The sequence below is a fragment of the Prionailurus viverrinus genome, chromosome A3, assembly GCF_022837055.1.
Source record: "Prionailurus viverrinus isolate Anna chromosome A3, UM_Priviv_1.0, whole genome shotgun sequence".
Classification (NCBI taxonomy): domain Eukaryota; kingdom Metazoa; phylum Chordata; class Mammalia; order Carnivora; family Felidae; genus Prionailurus; species Prionailurus viverrinus.
This window is the reverse complement of record NC_062563.1, coordinates 15,198,099-15,213,939: the sequence shown is the minus strand read 5'-3', so window position 1 is coordinate 15,213,939 and position 15,841 is coordinate 15,198,099. Positions and strand designations below refer to the sequence as shown.

Below are 15,841 nucleotides of genomic sequence, written 5' to 3'. Positions count from 1 at the left end.
CATCAGGTCTATAAATATGGCTGTGTTCCCAAGATAGAAGTGAACCTGTTTGCATGTGTCAGCTGTTCTTACTAATAGGAATTGTCAGCATCACCCGGATTTTGTGCTCGACTGTGAAACCACTAGGTATCAGAGATGGAAATGTTTTCATACTCAGAGGCACAGAGGCTAGTTTGAGCTTAGTCGTGTGAGGATGATTCTCAGACATGAGAGAGTGATGTCTTCTGGGTGCTTGGCTGGCCAGCTGCTCAGGCACAGCCTCAGAAAAGAGCGAGACCAGGGCTGGAGCCTCAGCCTCGAGAGGACAAGATTCCATCCACCAGTGCAGTGAAAGCTGATCTGCTTCTCATGGTCTGTCACATTTAAGCTAGCCAAACTCCCAGGAGGCCAATTCATTAATTCACTCTGGGTCTGTAGTATATTATAATCAGTTGTAACATCTGCTGGTAATAAAACCTGGCAGTTTGCTAACATTACTATAAGTTTGAACTGAAACAAGATTAAATTAATAAACCTTCAGTCTCAGTTGCATCCCAGAATGCTTTTTTCTTTTTAAGTTGATTTATTTGGGGCGGGGGGGGGGGGGGGGGGAGGGGGAAGGGGCAGAGAGAGAGGGAGAATCCCAAGCAGGCTCAGAGCCTGATGTGGGGCTTGAACTCTCAAACCATGAGTTCATGACCTAAGCCGAAGTCGGACGTTTAACCAAGTAAGCCACCCAGGTGCCCCCTAGAATGCTTTTTTTTGAGTTTATTTCTCACTGCAGGTAATATGTATTGAGAGCCCACTGTGTGCCATTTCTGTGCCACGCCCCGACAGCACTGTGCCAGATGGACATAGTCCTTACCCCCAGATCCCTGATGTTACTCCAGTAATCATAAAATAGACCTAGGATAACAAACTGTTCTAAGTGCTGTGAGTGTGGGAGGCAATGAGAGAGTACGCTACAAGGTAAGGGAGCGGAGTACATCTAAGGGACGGAAAGCGGGCAGGGTTGCTGATTTTCAGAGGGTGGAGAAAATACTTGATGAGGTCGGAAGGGTAAGCAGAGGCCAAATCAAGCAGAGCACTGCAAACTGAATTGTACTATGGTGTTTTAAGCAAAAGAGCCGCCTAATGAGATTTGCATTTTGAAAGATCACTCTGGCTGCCATGAGGAGATTGGAAGGGAAATGTGTGAAACTATGCCTGAGTCCCCATGAAAGATGAGATTAAAGTGAACTGGGCATAGTCTGTACTCCACGAATGGTTTCACCTTTCCAGTCTCCTGAATCCCCATGTCCACCTTGTGGAGTCCCCCCTTGCTGGGATTGATGGGACTGGGAAGCTAGCATGTGGAACAGAAGGTATATGATCAGAGCACAGGAATTCGAGCACAGGAAGGTAGAAAGCCCAAAGTCCATCTTGAAACCAGACGAATCAAGAAACTTTGAACAAGTCTTTTGACCTTTCTGTTCCTCAGTTTCCTTATTCCTAAAATTAGGAGTAAGAATCCCACCCCCCTACCCCCAAGGTTTGCTATAAGGATTAAATGAGAAAATATACATACACTACTGACGCAGAACATACTAGATATTAAATACATGGGAGTTCTATTCATAATTATAACACTCGCCTGCCTTAGGGACCCCTGGCTGGCTCAGTCAGTAGAGTGTGCGAGTCTTGATCTTGGGGTTATGGGTTCAAGCCCCACGTTGGGTGTAGAGATTACTTTAAAAAATAATAAAATCTTTAAAAAATAAAAATAATAAATGTAAGGGGCGCCTGGGTGGCTCAGTCGGTTAAGTATCCGACTTCAGCTCAGCTCATGATCTCACGGTTTGTGAGTTTGAGCCCGCCTCGGTCTCTGTGCTGACATCTCAGAGCCTGGAGCCTGCTTCAGATTCTGTCTCCCTCTCTCTCTGCCCCTCCCCTGCTCATGCTCTCTCTCTGTGTCTCAAAAACTGAATAAACATTAAAAACATTTTTAAAAAAATAGTAAATGTAATATGCAACTGCCTTACAACAGAACCTAATTTTTGGTGGCCAGGTACTCGGAAGTTCTTTGGGGTCCCCTTGTCTAAACTGCATGCAGAACTTCATTACATGCAAAGATTCTTCACATTGGACATGATACAATTAGAGTAGGGTTTTTAGTTTGTTTGGGTTAAGACTTGATTTGCCTGCTTGCACTTCTGTTACCGACATTTACCATCTCAGTCATGTTCCCTAATCTCCTTAGATATCCCTTTATGGCGATTTCTTAGGGAGAAATGGCTGATCTTAGCTATAGCCCGTTGCCTTGCATTTTTTGTGTCCTTCATTTTGTTTTGCACAGCAGTTGTTTTTATTTGTTCATTCTATTTATGCAAGTAATATACATCCATTAACAATTTGGCATAGTAGTTAAGAAGGCAGGCTTTTTCTTGATTTACACCATCCAGACATGAGTGCTGGCTGGACTCACTGTGTGACTTCAGGCAAGTTACCTCACCTCACTGAATCTCCATTTTCTCATCTGCAAAGTGAGTAGAGAGGTGCTACCTCATAGGATTGTTGTGAGGTTTAAATGTGGTGGTACTTTTAAAACATTTATTCAGCAACAAAGACTCAGTAAATGTTACCTGCTGCTGGTTTATGTTAAAATTAGACACAATAAATTATGAGGAAGAAAACTAAAATTCCTCCTGATCTCCCTACCAGCAGTAACTCATATTAACATTTTGGTGCATTTTCTTCTTCTCCCTATGTATGTTTTCACCTATGTCTGTTCGCTCATGGGGGCACAGGGAATGCAGTGAGGAACAAAAACAGACCACCTTGAACCCACTGGCTCCACTTTGCACCTGCTGTTCATTCTTTCACTCACTTTGTTTCGGTGCCATTCCTCACCACTTCACCAAAACCCCTCCCATGTCAGGGTCCCCAGTAACCTCCATGTTGTCAGATCCTCTGGACCCGAAGTGTCCTCAGTTTACTTCTTGGTAGCGTTTGTGCCAGGGGGTCATTTCATGTTTCTTCGAACACTCCTCTCCAGTGCCTTGACTTTGCGTCCGCTCCTCCTCGGCTTCCTGGACCAGCTCACCTTCTCTGCCTGCCCTCTTAACCATTGGTGCGTTCGTGAGTTCAGTCCTCAGACCCCTTCTCTTCTGCGGCTCACTCTCATTCTAGGTGCTTCCCTCCAGTCCTGTGGCTTTGAAGCAGTTTAACTGCTGATGATTCTCAAATGTGTATCTGAGCCCGGAGCTGCCTCCCCCCTTGCCTTCTTCCGGTCCACTCTCACGGCAGCCAGACCTTTCTCTTTAAAGATGAACCAGATTGCGTTGCTCTCCTCTTTAAAGCCCAGTGACTTCCCACCGCAGGCAGAGTAAAACCCTGATGCCTTAACATGATCCACAGAGCCCTCCCTACCTGTACTAGCTCCATTAACTTCATCTCATCCCACCACTCCCTCGCTGGCCGTCTTCTAGCTGTACTGGAGTCCTTTCTGCTTCTCCAGTACACCAAGCTCGGCACCTTGGCACCTGCTGTTCTCACTGCCCAGCATGTTCTATCCTTAACTCTTTATATAGGTGCCTCCTTTTCTTCAGCTTTGGCTCAAATATTGCCTCATCAGAGAGGCCTTTCCTGGCCACTCCATCTAAAGTAGCACCCCATCTCACTCCTTTCCTCACCTCCAGTTAATCTCTGTCACCTTACTTGTTTATTTCTACCATTTATTTCAATATGAAATTATTAATAGTTCGTGCACCTACTTCCTGTCTCCCTTTCCACCCCCACCTCTGCTAAAAGCTTGAGCTTTGCAAGAGTTGAGGCCTAATCTTGTCCACTGCAGTATTCCCAGCCTGAGACTATGACTTGTAATATGTGTACACAAAGTGTTGAGTGATTGCGTGAGTGAGCAAGTGAGTGAGTGAATGAATGAATGAATGAATGAATGAGGAAACAAAGGAACAAATGGCAAATGAACAGGCAGGGTTCCTGCTCTCATAAAACTGACAGCCTGGTTAGGGCAGACAGGTATGAATTAAATTACCACAAAATATGCACATAATTTCACACGGAGACTTATGCACCCTACACTGCAGCGTTTGGAGGAGAAGGTCATGAGTTCAGACTTAGCAGATTTGGGGACCTCAGCGCATAGACATCAGACAGACTGTTGTATAAATCTGTAGTTCAAAGGAGAAGCCACAGCTGAAGAGAAAAAATCATAGTCAACATTGTGTGTCAACTCTACTCAAAAAAAATTTTTTAAATTATGGTGTCGTCACTTTATAGATGTTAAGTGGAGCTGTGAATGTGATGAGAGTAGATAGAATACCAAATGGAAGAAGATAGAATGAACCAGATTGCGGAAGATGAGCCAGCAGAAAAGGCTGAGAGAGAGTGGCCACACAAGTAGGAGGAAAACCAGGGAAGTGTGGCCACAGGAGCCTGTAGGAAAGAGTTTCCAGAAATGGGGAGTGCCCAGGCCTGTCAAATGCCGCTCACATGAACACAGGTGTTCACATGACTATAGGGCTCCTCACTCACCCCTCTCTCCTCTGCCCGTTATTTGCCAGGCCATCTTTTTCTTCACACAGGCCAAGTCTGTTCCCACCTTGGTGCTCTTGCACTCCTCCCTGCTGCTGACATGCTTCCCCTCAGCTTTTCTTCTAACTGCTGCTTCCTCTTCCTCCTCCCCCTCTCCCTCCTCCTCCTCCTCCTCCTCCTCCTCCACCTCCTCCTCCTCCTCCTCCACCTCCTCCTCCTCCTGCCCAGCCCAGAAGGCTGCCTTCTCCAAACAGCCTCCCCTCTGCTAATTGTCTGTCACATCTGCCTGGACTTTTTTTCTCCAGAGCATTTATCATGATCTGAAATTACCTTGTTTGTATGTTTGTTGATTTCCTTATTTCCAGATTGCCCACAGAGTGTGAGCTCCACAAGAGCAGGGACTTTGCAGGTGCTATTTACTACTATGTCCCCAGCACGTCTATACTTGGTGCCAAATATTTATTAAATGAAAAGCAGTGGCTTATGAAGTAATATGTATTATATTAATGCATTTAGTTAGGAAAAATATATAGTATATATTTACAAGGAAAAGAGTAATGAGGAATTTACATTGAAATATTAACAGTAGCCTGTGCATATGGGAAATTTCAAGTTTGATTTTTTTTTTTTTACATAGTTTTCTAATTTTTCATCAATGATCATTAATTACAGTTGACCCTTGAACAGGCAGGGATGAGAGGCGCCAATTTCTTGTGGTAGAAAATGCACGTATAAACTTGTTTTTAGAAGTAATCTCAGGGCACCTGAGTGGCTCAGTCGGTTAAACATCCGACTTCGGCTCAGGTCATGATCTCACAGCTTGTGAGTTCGAGCCCCACATGGGCTCTCTGCTGTCAACGTGGGTCTAGCTTCAGATCTTCTGTGTTCCCCTCTCTCTGCCCCTCCCCCACTCCTATTCTCTGTCCCTCTCTCTCTTTCTTTGCAAAAATAGATAAAACATTTTTTTAAAAAAATTTTAAGTAATCTCTGCACCCAACATGAGCTCGAACTCACTACCCTGAGATCAAGAGTCCCACACTACCAACTGAGCCAGTCAGACGCCCCCACATATTATAAACTTTGACTCCAAAAACTTAACTACTAACACCTTTATGTTGACTGAAACCTTACCAATAACATCAGCAGTTGATGAACACATTTTGTATGTTGTATGTTTTATATACTGTATTCTTAACAATAAAATAAGCTAAAGAAAAGGAAATGTTATTGAGAAAATCATAAGGAAAATACATTTACAGTACTGTACTGTTTTTATTGGGAAAAATCTGTGTGTAAGTAGACCTACACAATTCAAAGGGTCAACTGTACTTAAGTATTTTAAAAAATAGGTCTCTCTTTATATGTATATCTTGGGGTGCCTTTGTACTGATCATGAAAAATTTTCAACCCAGTTTGGAGTTTTAACCTAGCTGTTATCCACCAAAATAATAACTGTTAACACCTTGGTCTTTTCCCTTCAGGCTAAACTACTGTTTTCAGATGGAGAAAAAGTAATACCCAGATTGACCCATGAACTTCCAGGGATAAAGGTCAGACTCACTGTGTCTGGGGTGTTGCATGGGGAGACCGATGAGGCTGGGAGGCAGGTGAACTCTGTGGGCCCAGGGAGGTTCCACGTGTTACCTGTTTGTAGGACCAGGTCCAAATAGCATCATTGGGAGAGCTTCTGAAGCCTGGTCCAGGGAGGGGCTGGAGGGTGTAGTCCCAGGCTCTGGCTTCTGCAGCCCCTGGGGACCTGCAGCTCCCAGGCTCTGGCCTTTCACTGACTCCTCCCTTCCATTTTCCTCCAGCGTGGCCGACAGACAGAAGAAGAATGTGCCCATCGAGGAAGCCCCATTCCCAAAAAGGTAAACCATCTCCCCATTTTCTGGCTGGGAAAAGGCCCTACAAGTCCAGAAGAAGGTAGAGGGCCTCCTCCGTGCACCGTGGAGCCTATCTAGCATAAGAGGCAGGGCCCCTGGAGACTGTTACTCTCCCTGTTCACTCTCATTTGGTCTCTTTGGAAAACCATCTCCACCAAGTGACCCTGGACCTGCCAGTGGCACGGGGTAGGGCTTCCCACAGGGTCAGGCCTCTGACAGCTGTTCTTTACGGCAGAGGAAGGGACGGCCTCCTGGACACATGCTGTCAAATGACCGGGCGGCTGCCGGCATGGTGTGAGTAGGGGCCAGCGGTGTGGTGAGAACGGGGAGGGAGTGGGCCTGGAGGGGGACAGGCCAGAGTTCTGCCTGCCAAAATCAGATCCAGCATTTGAGTCACCAGGGAGGAGGGTTAGTCTGGTTTGAGGGCTGGGGAAAGAAGGCAGCAAAGGGGGGATACTGTTTTATCCTGCTTTTGCCCCAGAACTGTTCAGCCCAGCATGATTAAATACCAGAGTTGTTTTTATTGTTAGTATATATTAAATGCTCATAAGGTGCCACAACTGGTCTAAACACCTTATGTACTTGACCTTTTCATCCTTACAGCCACCCTGTAGTGAAGGTATAGTTACTTTTGCAAGTAAGGAGACAGACTCAGAGAATTTTTGTCCAAGGTCCTACAGCTAATAATGAACAAAATTGCGCTACGGTTTTTGAAGCAGCAGAATCTTCCTTTCAAACAAAACTTTACGTGGAAGCCTGATAGAGCCGCACGGGTGGGGTTGGGAACAACGGGGACAGCTTGAAACCACCGGTCTAGGAGACGGAGCAGTAAAGTCATCGTACCATAGCGTGGTCTCCCGAAGCAGCCCCACTGCTCACAAACAGGAGAGGGAGGGTAGTTGCTGCTGTTCTCTCCTTTTCGCAGATGAGAAAACTGCAGCTCAGAGAGGTTCCCGGACTTGTCCGCGTGGCTAGGTGATATCAGAGCCAGTCCTAGAATGGCTTTTTGCCTTTGTACCTCCTCCTGTGGGTTACCAGGAGGAAAGACAGCCAGGGCCAAAGTGAGAGTATGTGAGGAACTCCCACCACCGCCAGCAGGCTCTGCTCCAGTCCTGGGCCTCACCTCGGAGAAGTCACCTTTCTTCTTTCCTTCCAATCAGATGGAAACCAAAATCCTGTGAACCAATTCGCCGAGAAGGCCCCAAGGTATGATTATGTGAGCATGGCAGTGACCACGATGCCAGGGAGACTCGGTCAAGGCTCTGGGCCCACCATGAGGGAAGGGGCGAGTGTGTGAGGTATTTGTGAATGCCATTCCAGAGCCATCCCCCTATTCCCCGACCCCTGCCCTGCACCCACGCCCCCGCTGGCCTCCCACAAGGGTCTTAAATAGGGATTGGAGCTAGGGATACTTAACATGTGACAGGCACTGTACTAAATCTTTTGTACGGATTATGTGGTTGCATTTAATCTTTTTTTTTTTTTTTCAAGTTTTTATTTAAATTCTAGTTAGTTAACATGCAGTGTAATACTGGTTTCAGGAGTATCATTTAATCTTTATAACAATCTTATGAGATAGATTCTGTTATGCTTCTGTAGTTGAGCTTCCTTTCCTGTGAACGACCTTGTGGGAAGGAACTATTTTATCTAGTTAGCTTATATACTTAATACCCTTGAACGTATGTGAAGGCTTAGAGACATGCTCAGAGTCACATACCTGCTGAGTGGTCAACCCAAGTCTCAAAGCCAAGGTTCATTGCCACCAGAGGCTATGCTCTTAACCATTAGCCTCTGTTGCCTCCAGAACGGTTGTTTGCAAGCTCTTTTAGCAATAGAATCCTTTCTTCAAATAAAATCATGTGTGGAAGCCCAGTAAGGTACCTGAAGACTCCTCTGTCCTGGTTGAGGCTGTGTCCAGTAGAAATGTTTCACCTCCCATTGCTTCTCGGCCTTTTGGCTAAGATCAAGTGGAGAAATGTTTCACCTCCGGGGCGCCTGGGTGGCCCAGTCCGTTTAGCATCCGACTTCGGCTCAGGTCATGATCTCGCAGTTTATGGGTTCGAGCTCCATGTCAGGCTCTAAGCTGACAGCTGGAGCCTGCTTTGGATTCTGTGTCTCCCTCTCTCTCTGCCCCTCTCGTGCTCTGTCTCTCAAAAATAAATAAACATTAAAAAGAAAGAAAGAGGAAAGAAAGAAAAGAAAGGTTCCACCTCCTGTATTACTGGCCTTCTCTGCTCTCACACTGGCGACCATGCCTTTCGTCTTAAACTCTGCTCCCTTGATTGAAATGCTCCTGCATTTGCCTGATCTTTCTGTTCCTCCCCAGACATCCCTTCTGTCTCTCGTGAGTTCTTCTTCAGCAATGACCCATATACATGGGCGTTCCTCAGAATTCTCTCCCTGGCCCACTCCTGCACCCAAAGTTTCTGTGAATGATGTACTCAGGGCTCAGTGTGTCCTGAAGTTGCCATACCCCCTTGTTTGTCCCACACCTCTCTTTCTGGTGTAAAATTTATATACCCTGCCTGCTAGAACGCCCTGCCTGGAATTTCCATAGCATTTCAAATATCCCACATTGCAGTCGGAATCTTTCTTCACAGACCTTCTTTGACATTCTCTGCTTGAGTCATCTTTCCCTCTCCCCCTCCTTCCCATCTACATCCCCTCAAGTCCTGGACAAGTGTACCTCCCAAATATATCACCATTCCTCTTCCCTTCTCGTCATCCATACTGCCATCTGAGCTCAGACCCTCATCTTTCAAAAGTACATTAGGACAGCACCCTCTAAACTGCTCCCTGCCTACAGTCTTGCCACTTCCAATCCATTAGCCACATTGTGGGCAAGTGAGCTGTCTTTAAAGCAAATCTGGCTCTCCCTATTTAGAGGCCTTAGTAACTCCCCGTGGCCTACAGAATAAAGTACAGACCCACAAAAAGAAGCATACCAGGGCCTCAAGCCCTCTCTGCCTCTCTCTCCAGTCTCATCAGTTGCCACTTGCTAATCTGTTCTCCCTCTCCTTTAGGTGTAACAGAATTGCTCATGGTTTCTCTAGCATGCCAAGCCCACTGTCCCCTCCTGCATTCATCCTGGTCCCTTTCTTCCTCTCCTCCGCCCTTTCAGAATTAACTTGGGAATTACCTCTGCAAGGGACCCTTCCTGTTGCTCTCCCCCTTGGCATCCCTCATGCCCGGCCCTCATCTGTACCCCTGCCTGTCTCGTGGTGGTATAATTACTACACATACGTCTGTGGTCCCCGGAGAGCAGACTGTATCTTACTCGTCTCTTTATCCCCAATATTTAGTCTAGCATATCGTCAGTACTTGGTTACTTGAATCAGCTGTTTGGAATAGTGGACAAGGATAAAGGTAGGAAGAGTATTTCCATCCTGTCCAGCAGGTACACCTCACCCTCACCCGCCTCTGTCTTTTGCATAGTGGGACCCAGCCCGGCTGAATGAATCTACCACCTTTGTGTTGGGATCTCGAGCCAACAAGTAAGTTTAAGGGCTTTGGCGCGGAGGGAGGGGGGCAACTCTGGGGCCTGCTCCTAGGACTGCAGCTGCTGGAATCCTTACCACTCGTCTGTTCCTTTTCAGGGCCCTGGGGATGGGGGGCACCAGAGGGAGAATCTACATCAAGCACCCGCACCTCTTTAAGGTAGGTGAGTGATAGGAGTTAGGCAGGCCTTTGCAGTGTGTGTAGATGGTTGTTGGGAGCTCTGGCTGGCACAGAGAAGTTTGAAACAAATACTGATCTGGGAGTCAGGACTTCTGGGTTCTAGTCACCCCTCTGCCCTTAACCTTTACCTTTTGTAATTTACTCAACAACTCTGTATCTCAATAGTGACAGCAACTTTCTTTGTGTGCTTATTGTGTACCAGTTTCTTGTGCTGCACTTACATTATCTCATGGAACTATCCTTTAAGATAGGGATTGCTATATTGTTTTACAAAGGGAAAAAAACAAAAAACAACCCAGAGGTAAAGAATGGCTAAGTGACTGGCCCAAAGTTACTCAGCCAATAAGTGGTGAGTCAGGATTCCAGGCCGGGCCTGTCTTTGGTAAAGTTTGAGCTCTTTACCACCACCTTATTCAGTTGTCTATAAAATAAAGAGATTGAAGCAGGGCAGCAGTTCTAATCCTTTTCAAACAAAGGTACTTTGGTCTCTACTATTTAAGAAAATAATGGGGGAGGGGCACAAATTCCCTCACCCCCTTAAATGAATTTATGTTTTTTCAGTCACAAAACATCCAAATATATTACAAAGATAGTAGTGCGTGTGTATTGAAGACAGGTGATTTTGCACCTGTGCATAAGGCTTGGCGCCCCTTGCCAGAACCACACGGCTCCTTTGGGGTCCCAGAATTACGGCTCTGTGTGCTACATTCTGTGCAAGTTCAAGTTCTCTGATGGGCAGACTTGCTTCTAGTCTTTCAGTCTTACGTCCTGGGCTCCTCAGCACCTGGACAGTATGCCTACTTGCTACCTCGTTTCCCTTTCAGTGCCTTCACTCCTGCTGTTGCGCTTGATGACCTTCCTCCCCCAGGCTTATCTCTGCCTGACTCTTCTGTAACCTCCACCTCTTCTAAAACCCCTCTAGCATTATCTCCCATGTCTGTGCTCCGGGACCTACTTGGAGCTCCAGTAGCGCAGTGGTTAAGAGTAGAGTTTCAGTCCAGGTTCCACCGCTTAGTAGCCAGGTGACCTTGAGCAAGTGGCTTCACATTTCCCAGTCTGTTTTGTCATCTACAAAAAGAAAATGATACAAACCAACCTTTTAGGATGAGCAGAATTAAGAGAGAGTGCAGTGAACTCCCGGAGCAATGCCTGGCACATAGCAAGGGCTCAGCAAATGTTCATTGTAACCAGCAGACATTCCCGATTCTTAGATCGCCATTCTTAGACTGCCGATCCGCACTCATTACTGGTGGGTGTGATGTCTCACTGTAATCTTTCCAATCTAAGAAGTGGAGGGAAAATGTTTTTGTTGTTTTACTTTATATTCTGTTAGTGACAACGAGCATCATTTCGATGCATCCCTTTGTATTTCTTCTGTAAACTGCTTATTGAATTTTTTGCCCATTCTTCTGTCCTTCTGACGCATTATTCAAATTTTTTTCCTTTTCAACTTTTTTTATTATAAATATATCACCCCATTCTTATTGTAAAAAGACTCAATATACAGAAGCTAATAGGGAACAAAACACAAAGTTTCCCTTCACCCTTGATTTGGAGTCTCCTCCCCTAGAGGCCACCACCACCACCAACATGGTAGCATCCTTCAGTTCCCGCCCTGTGCACACACATGGGAGTGTGTGTGTGTGTGTGTGTGTGTGTGTGTGTGTGTGTCCTTTAGTGATTTGACAATACATATGTCAGTAGCCATAATATGTAGGTAAGTACATAGTGTTGTCTCCCTCTCCCTCTCTGACCCTCCCCCATTCATGCTCTGTCTCTCTCTGTCTCAAAAATAAAGGTTAAAAAAAATATAAGTACATAGTGTTCTCTGATTGTATTTTTTTTACCCCAAAATTCATTTATTGAACAAATATTTATTGAGTGCTAAACACTCTCAAGGTGCTGATACATAGCAGTGAACAAAACAGACACAAAAAACTCCTTGCCTTCACAGAGCTAACATCCTTTTCTTTCTTTCTTTCTTTCTTTCTTTCTTTCTTTCTTTCTTTCTTAATTCTTGAGGGAAGGAGAGAGTGCGCATGTGCACAAGCACATGTGCAGGAGAGGTGCAGGGAAAGAGGGAGAGAGAGAATTCCAAGCAGGAATTCCGTGCTGTGAGCACAGAACCCAACCTGGAGCTCGAACCCACGAACTGTGAGATCATGACCTGAGCCAAGATGAGGGGTCAGATGCTTAACTGACTGAGCCACCCAGGTATCCCACAGAGCTAACATTCAGGACCAGCAGCTATGGCTTGGGGGCCAAATCCAACCTGTAGCCTATTTTTGTCCAACTCTGGTTTTTTATATTTTTAAAGAGTAATTTAAAAAAATAAAAATGAAGGATACGTGACAAAAATGTATGTGGCCAGCAAAGTTTAAAATACTAGCTGGCCCTTTAAAAAAAAAAAGAAAAAGTATGCTGACCACTATGAATCTATGGATAATATCTGAGATTTGTCCATGTTATTAAGTCTCCTTCATTTTATTTCTAACAGCTGTGTAGAACTTATAGACTAGATATTCCATAACTTACTTCATTACTCCGCTATTAATGGATATTTACATTTTTTCCCAGTAGTTCTATTACACACAATGCTTTCCCAAATATGCCTGTGTACATGTGTGAGTGATTCTGCAGGATACATCCCTGGAAGTGAGATTGCTGGGTCAGAAAGTGCATACTTTTAAATTTTCTGATTAATATTCATGTTACTTGGGAAATGAAATAAGTATTTAAACTCAAAGAGTGGTAACGATGCAGATTTCTCTGCTTTGTCTCTATCTCAAATGTTGTGCCTGTCTTATAAAACCTACCTTAATTGAGCACTTACTGTGTCAGGTACTATCTTTCCTACTTTTTATGCACTATATCATTTATCCTTACCGAGCACCCGATGAGGTAAGTATGAATACCATTTCACGGATGAAGAAACCGAGTCTCAAGGAAATTACTGCCCAGGTTGACACCATCTACTAAGGGGCAGGAGCCAGAATTTAAACCTAATTCCAAAACCAGGTTCTTCACCGCAGTACTATTCTGCCTCCCCCAGAGCTTGACCTGTCCTGATTTTTGTCTTAGAAAATAATGGTCACCATAACCATTCACATGTGTTGTAAACTACCTCAGGTCATTTTTTAAAGAGGAATTACGCTCTAGAATAGTAGTCATCAGTCTGACCAGTTGCCAGAGTTCTGTGTTCTGAGAAAGGAAGGGGTAGAGATTAGAAGTGCTAAAGATCTAGTATGGGGGTCCCGACCCCTGGCCTCCTGGGCTCAGCTCTACTTGCTGTGAAGAAGTTGGCGAGCCCTCTGACATCCACCAGGCTGAGATGAGGTCTTCTTAGTAAGAGCTACTCAGGGACCGAGAGATGGCTCTGGGACCAAATGAGAAAAGTTCCTCTCACTAGGCTAACGTCTGTGATTTCATCCCTCACAGTATGCAGCTGACCCCCAGGACAAGCACTGGCTGGCCGAGCAGCATCACATGCGGGCAACAGGAGGGAAGATGGTAAGCACTGTTCACACGTGCCATGTCAGAGACCCACCCAGCCCGGGGACCAGGGTTCCGGCCTACCTCCACATGAGACTCAGTGAGACTCAAAGCCTGACGAATGTGGAAAGGGAGACTTGTCAGGGTGGAGAGGGCCCATTCCTTCATGCTGAAGGTCGGACTTAATCCCTGGATTCCCTTCCCACACACCACTCCCTCAGCCTCCCACATCATCCCTTGTATTTGGATTGTATTAGCTGTGCCTAAAAATGTCAAGCTCCAGACACACTTAACACTACTTTCCCCTCATGTGCCCATTGACAGATTGCACTCGTGGATCACAACACTCTTCTACCAGACACAGCTGTAGAATCTTCCCAACACAGTGATCCAGGCAGCACCTCTTGTCAGTAGGAGTTAGCACATGCAGTAAAACTTGTTTGCCACACCTAGCAGCCCTTTCCAGAATCACCTCTGCTTAAAGAGTACTTAGCTTATATCAAGCAACAGTCTTGGGGAAAATCATCGCTGTGTGTTCTAAAAGTAGCAGGGTTTTGTTCATCACATGCAGTGTCCCCCACCTGAGGCCTCAGTCGCACCACTGTGACTGCACCTGTTAGAACTCCATGGCCTTGCAAGCCAGTATGCCATCTCCTTTCTGGCAAGGAAAAACCATCTTCTTTTTAGTACTCTTCTTATTCCTACCCCCTGTTTAAGAAGATGTCAGGGAGCTTAGCACTGATACATAAAACGCAACATAACATAAATAAGAAATCGATGGGAAAAAGGAAAGACAGGATCTAAAGTTAAGCGATAAGCAAGACGAGCTTTATTTCTTTTTTAATTTTTATTTTTGAGAGAGAAAGCATGAGCAGGAGAGGGGCAGAGAGAGGGGGACAGAGGATCCAAAGCAGGCTCTGCACTGAGAAGTAAGCCTGATGCTAAGCTCGAGCTCACGAACCATGAGATCATGACCTGAGCCGGAGTCGGATGTTCAACCAACTGAGCCACCCAGGCGCTGCAAGACTAGTAGCTGACTTTTTTAAATTTTTTTTAATTGCTGACTTGATAAACCAGCACACTTCCATGGGTTTTCACAAATTTAGCTCTAGGCCCTTCTCAAGGACACCTCATCTGTTAGATAGTTCACAGTGCTCATAAGGTGAAAACAGATTCCTCAGGGGACACACAATCCTGACCATAAGAGCAGAAAGAACTGTCTCTCACAGAAGACTTTCTCATGTGACGGATAACATCCCCTGTATGGTAAGCTCATGAGAGGGCTCTCTCCCACTGCAGACCGTGGCATTGTGCCAAAGCTGTTCCGTAGGCCCCAGGACCACAGCAGTGTGTGCAGCTTCTCATGCTTTCCCTTTTGCCATGAAGTTCAAAACCAGATTATCTTCGTTCTTAGAATTAACATATGGCTTCCTCCTCCTGATTTCCTGTTTCCATATGTGTTTTGCTAGCTCTCTTGCCATTTCATTTTAAGCTACCTCAGAGGCCTTTTTTAAGAGGAAAGGGCCATAAATAAGTCACCAGTCCCACTCCCTAACCCATAAAGTTTCTATATGTGTGAAAGGTGGTCTCGGTGCTGTTCCCCAGTCTCTCCCTACTCACTCTCCCCTCCTAAATTGTAAATCATGCCCCTCTCCCCTCCAGCCCTGACATTAAGCACATGTTTAATCAAGTGTTGTTGAGTTGAATTGAATCAAAGGCAGTGACCACTCTCCTTTGCTCCTGCCTCAGGCCTACCTCCTCATTGAGGAGGACATCCGGGACCTCGCTGCCAGTGATGACTACAGGTAAAACCAGTCATCTGTCCCCTGCCTCTCCCCTCCCATCACAGTAGCCCCTTGGGGTGAGCCTGGGCCCATACCCTCCCTTGCTTCAACTCTCCTCAATGTCTGTTCCAGAGGATGCCTGGACCTGAAATTGGAGGAGCTGAAATCTTTTGTGCTACCCTCCTGGATGGTTGAGAAGATGCGAAAGTACATGGAGACACTACGGACAGAGAATGAGCATCGTGCTGTTGAAGCACCTCCTCAGACCTGAAGCCGGGTCCCCTGGCCACACTTGGCAGCCCTCCTCCCAAGGCCCTCCCCCACATGGCTGAGGCCACTGCCGGGACTGCTCCTGGATGGATCTCAGCGGCATTAAACTGTGCCTGGGCTAGTCTGTAGTGACTCATTACAGAGCACCCCCAGAATGGCACGTGGTTCTATATTTGTAAAGTTATCGGTTAAGAAGCAATTAAACAGTTTGTAATAAACATA

The 15,841-nt window shown here is 45.8% G+C and overlaps 1 protein-coding gene across 3 annotated transcripts in view; it reads left to right on the top strand.

The window, feature by feature from the left end:
* Positions 1-15,841, top strand: part of DNTTIP1 (deoxynucleotidyltransferase terminal interacting protein 1) — a 27,237-nt gene extending 11,396 nt beyond the window's left edge. For 2 of the 3 annotated variants that reach the window (XM_047853207.1, XM_047853208.1), the window contains exons 5-13: positions 5,994-6,062; positions 6,324-6,380; positions 6,631-6,689; positions 7,556-7,601; positions 9,831-9,889; positions 9,992-10,052; positions 13,512-13,583; positions 15,315-15,370; positions 15,482-15,841. In XM_047853207.1, coding sequence (XP_047709163.1) covers positions 5,994-6,062; positions 6,324-6,380; positions 6,631-6,689; positions 7,556-7,601; positions 9,831-9,889; positions 9,992-10,052; positions 13,512-13,583; positions 15,315-15,370; positions 15,482-15,620 — 618 coding nt within the window. In that variant the 3' untranslated portion in view covers positions 15,621-15,841. Of the gene's footprint in view, positions 1-5,993; positions 6,063-6,323; positions 6,381-6,630; positions 6,690-7,555; positions 7,602-9,830; positions 9,890-9,991; positions 10,053-13,511; positions 13,584-13,889; positions 14,832-15,314; positions 15,371-15,481 lie in introns of all 3 variants that reach the window. The other variant, XR_007150985.1, reaches the window with a different exon arrangement.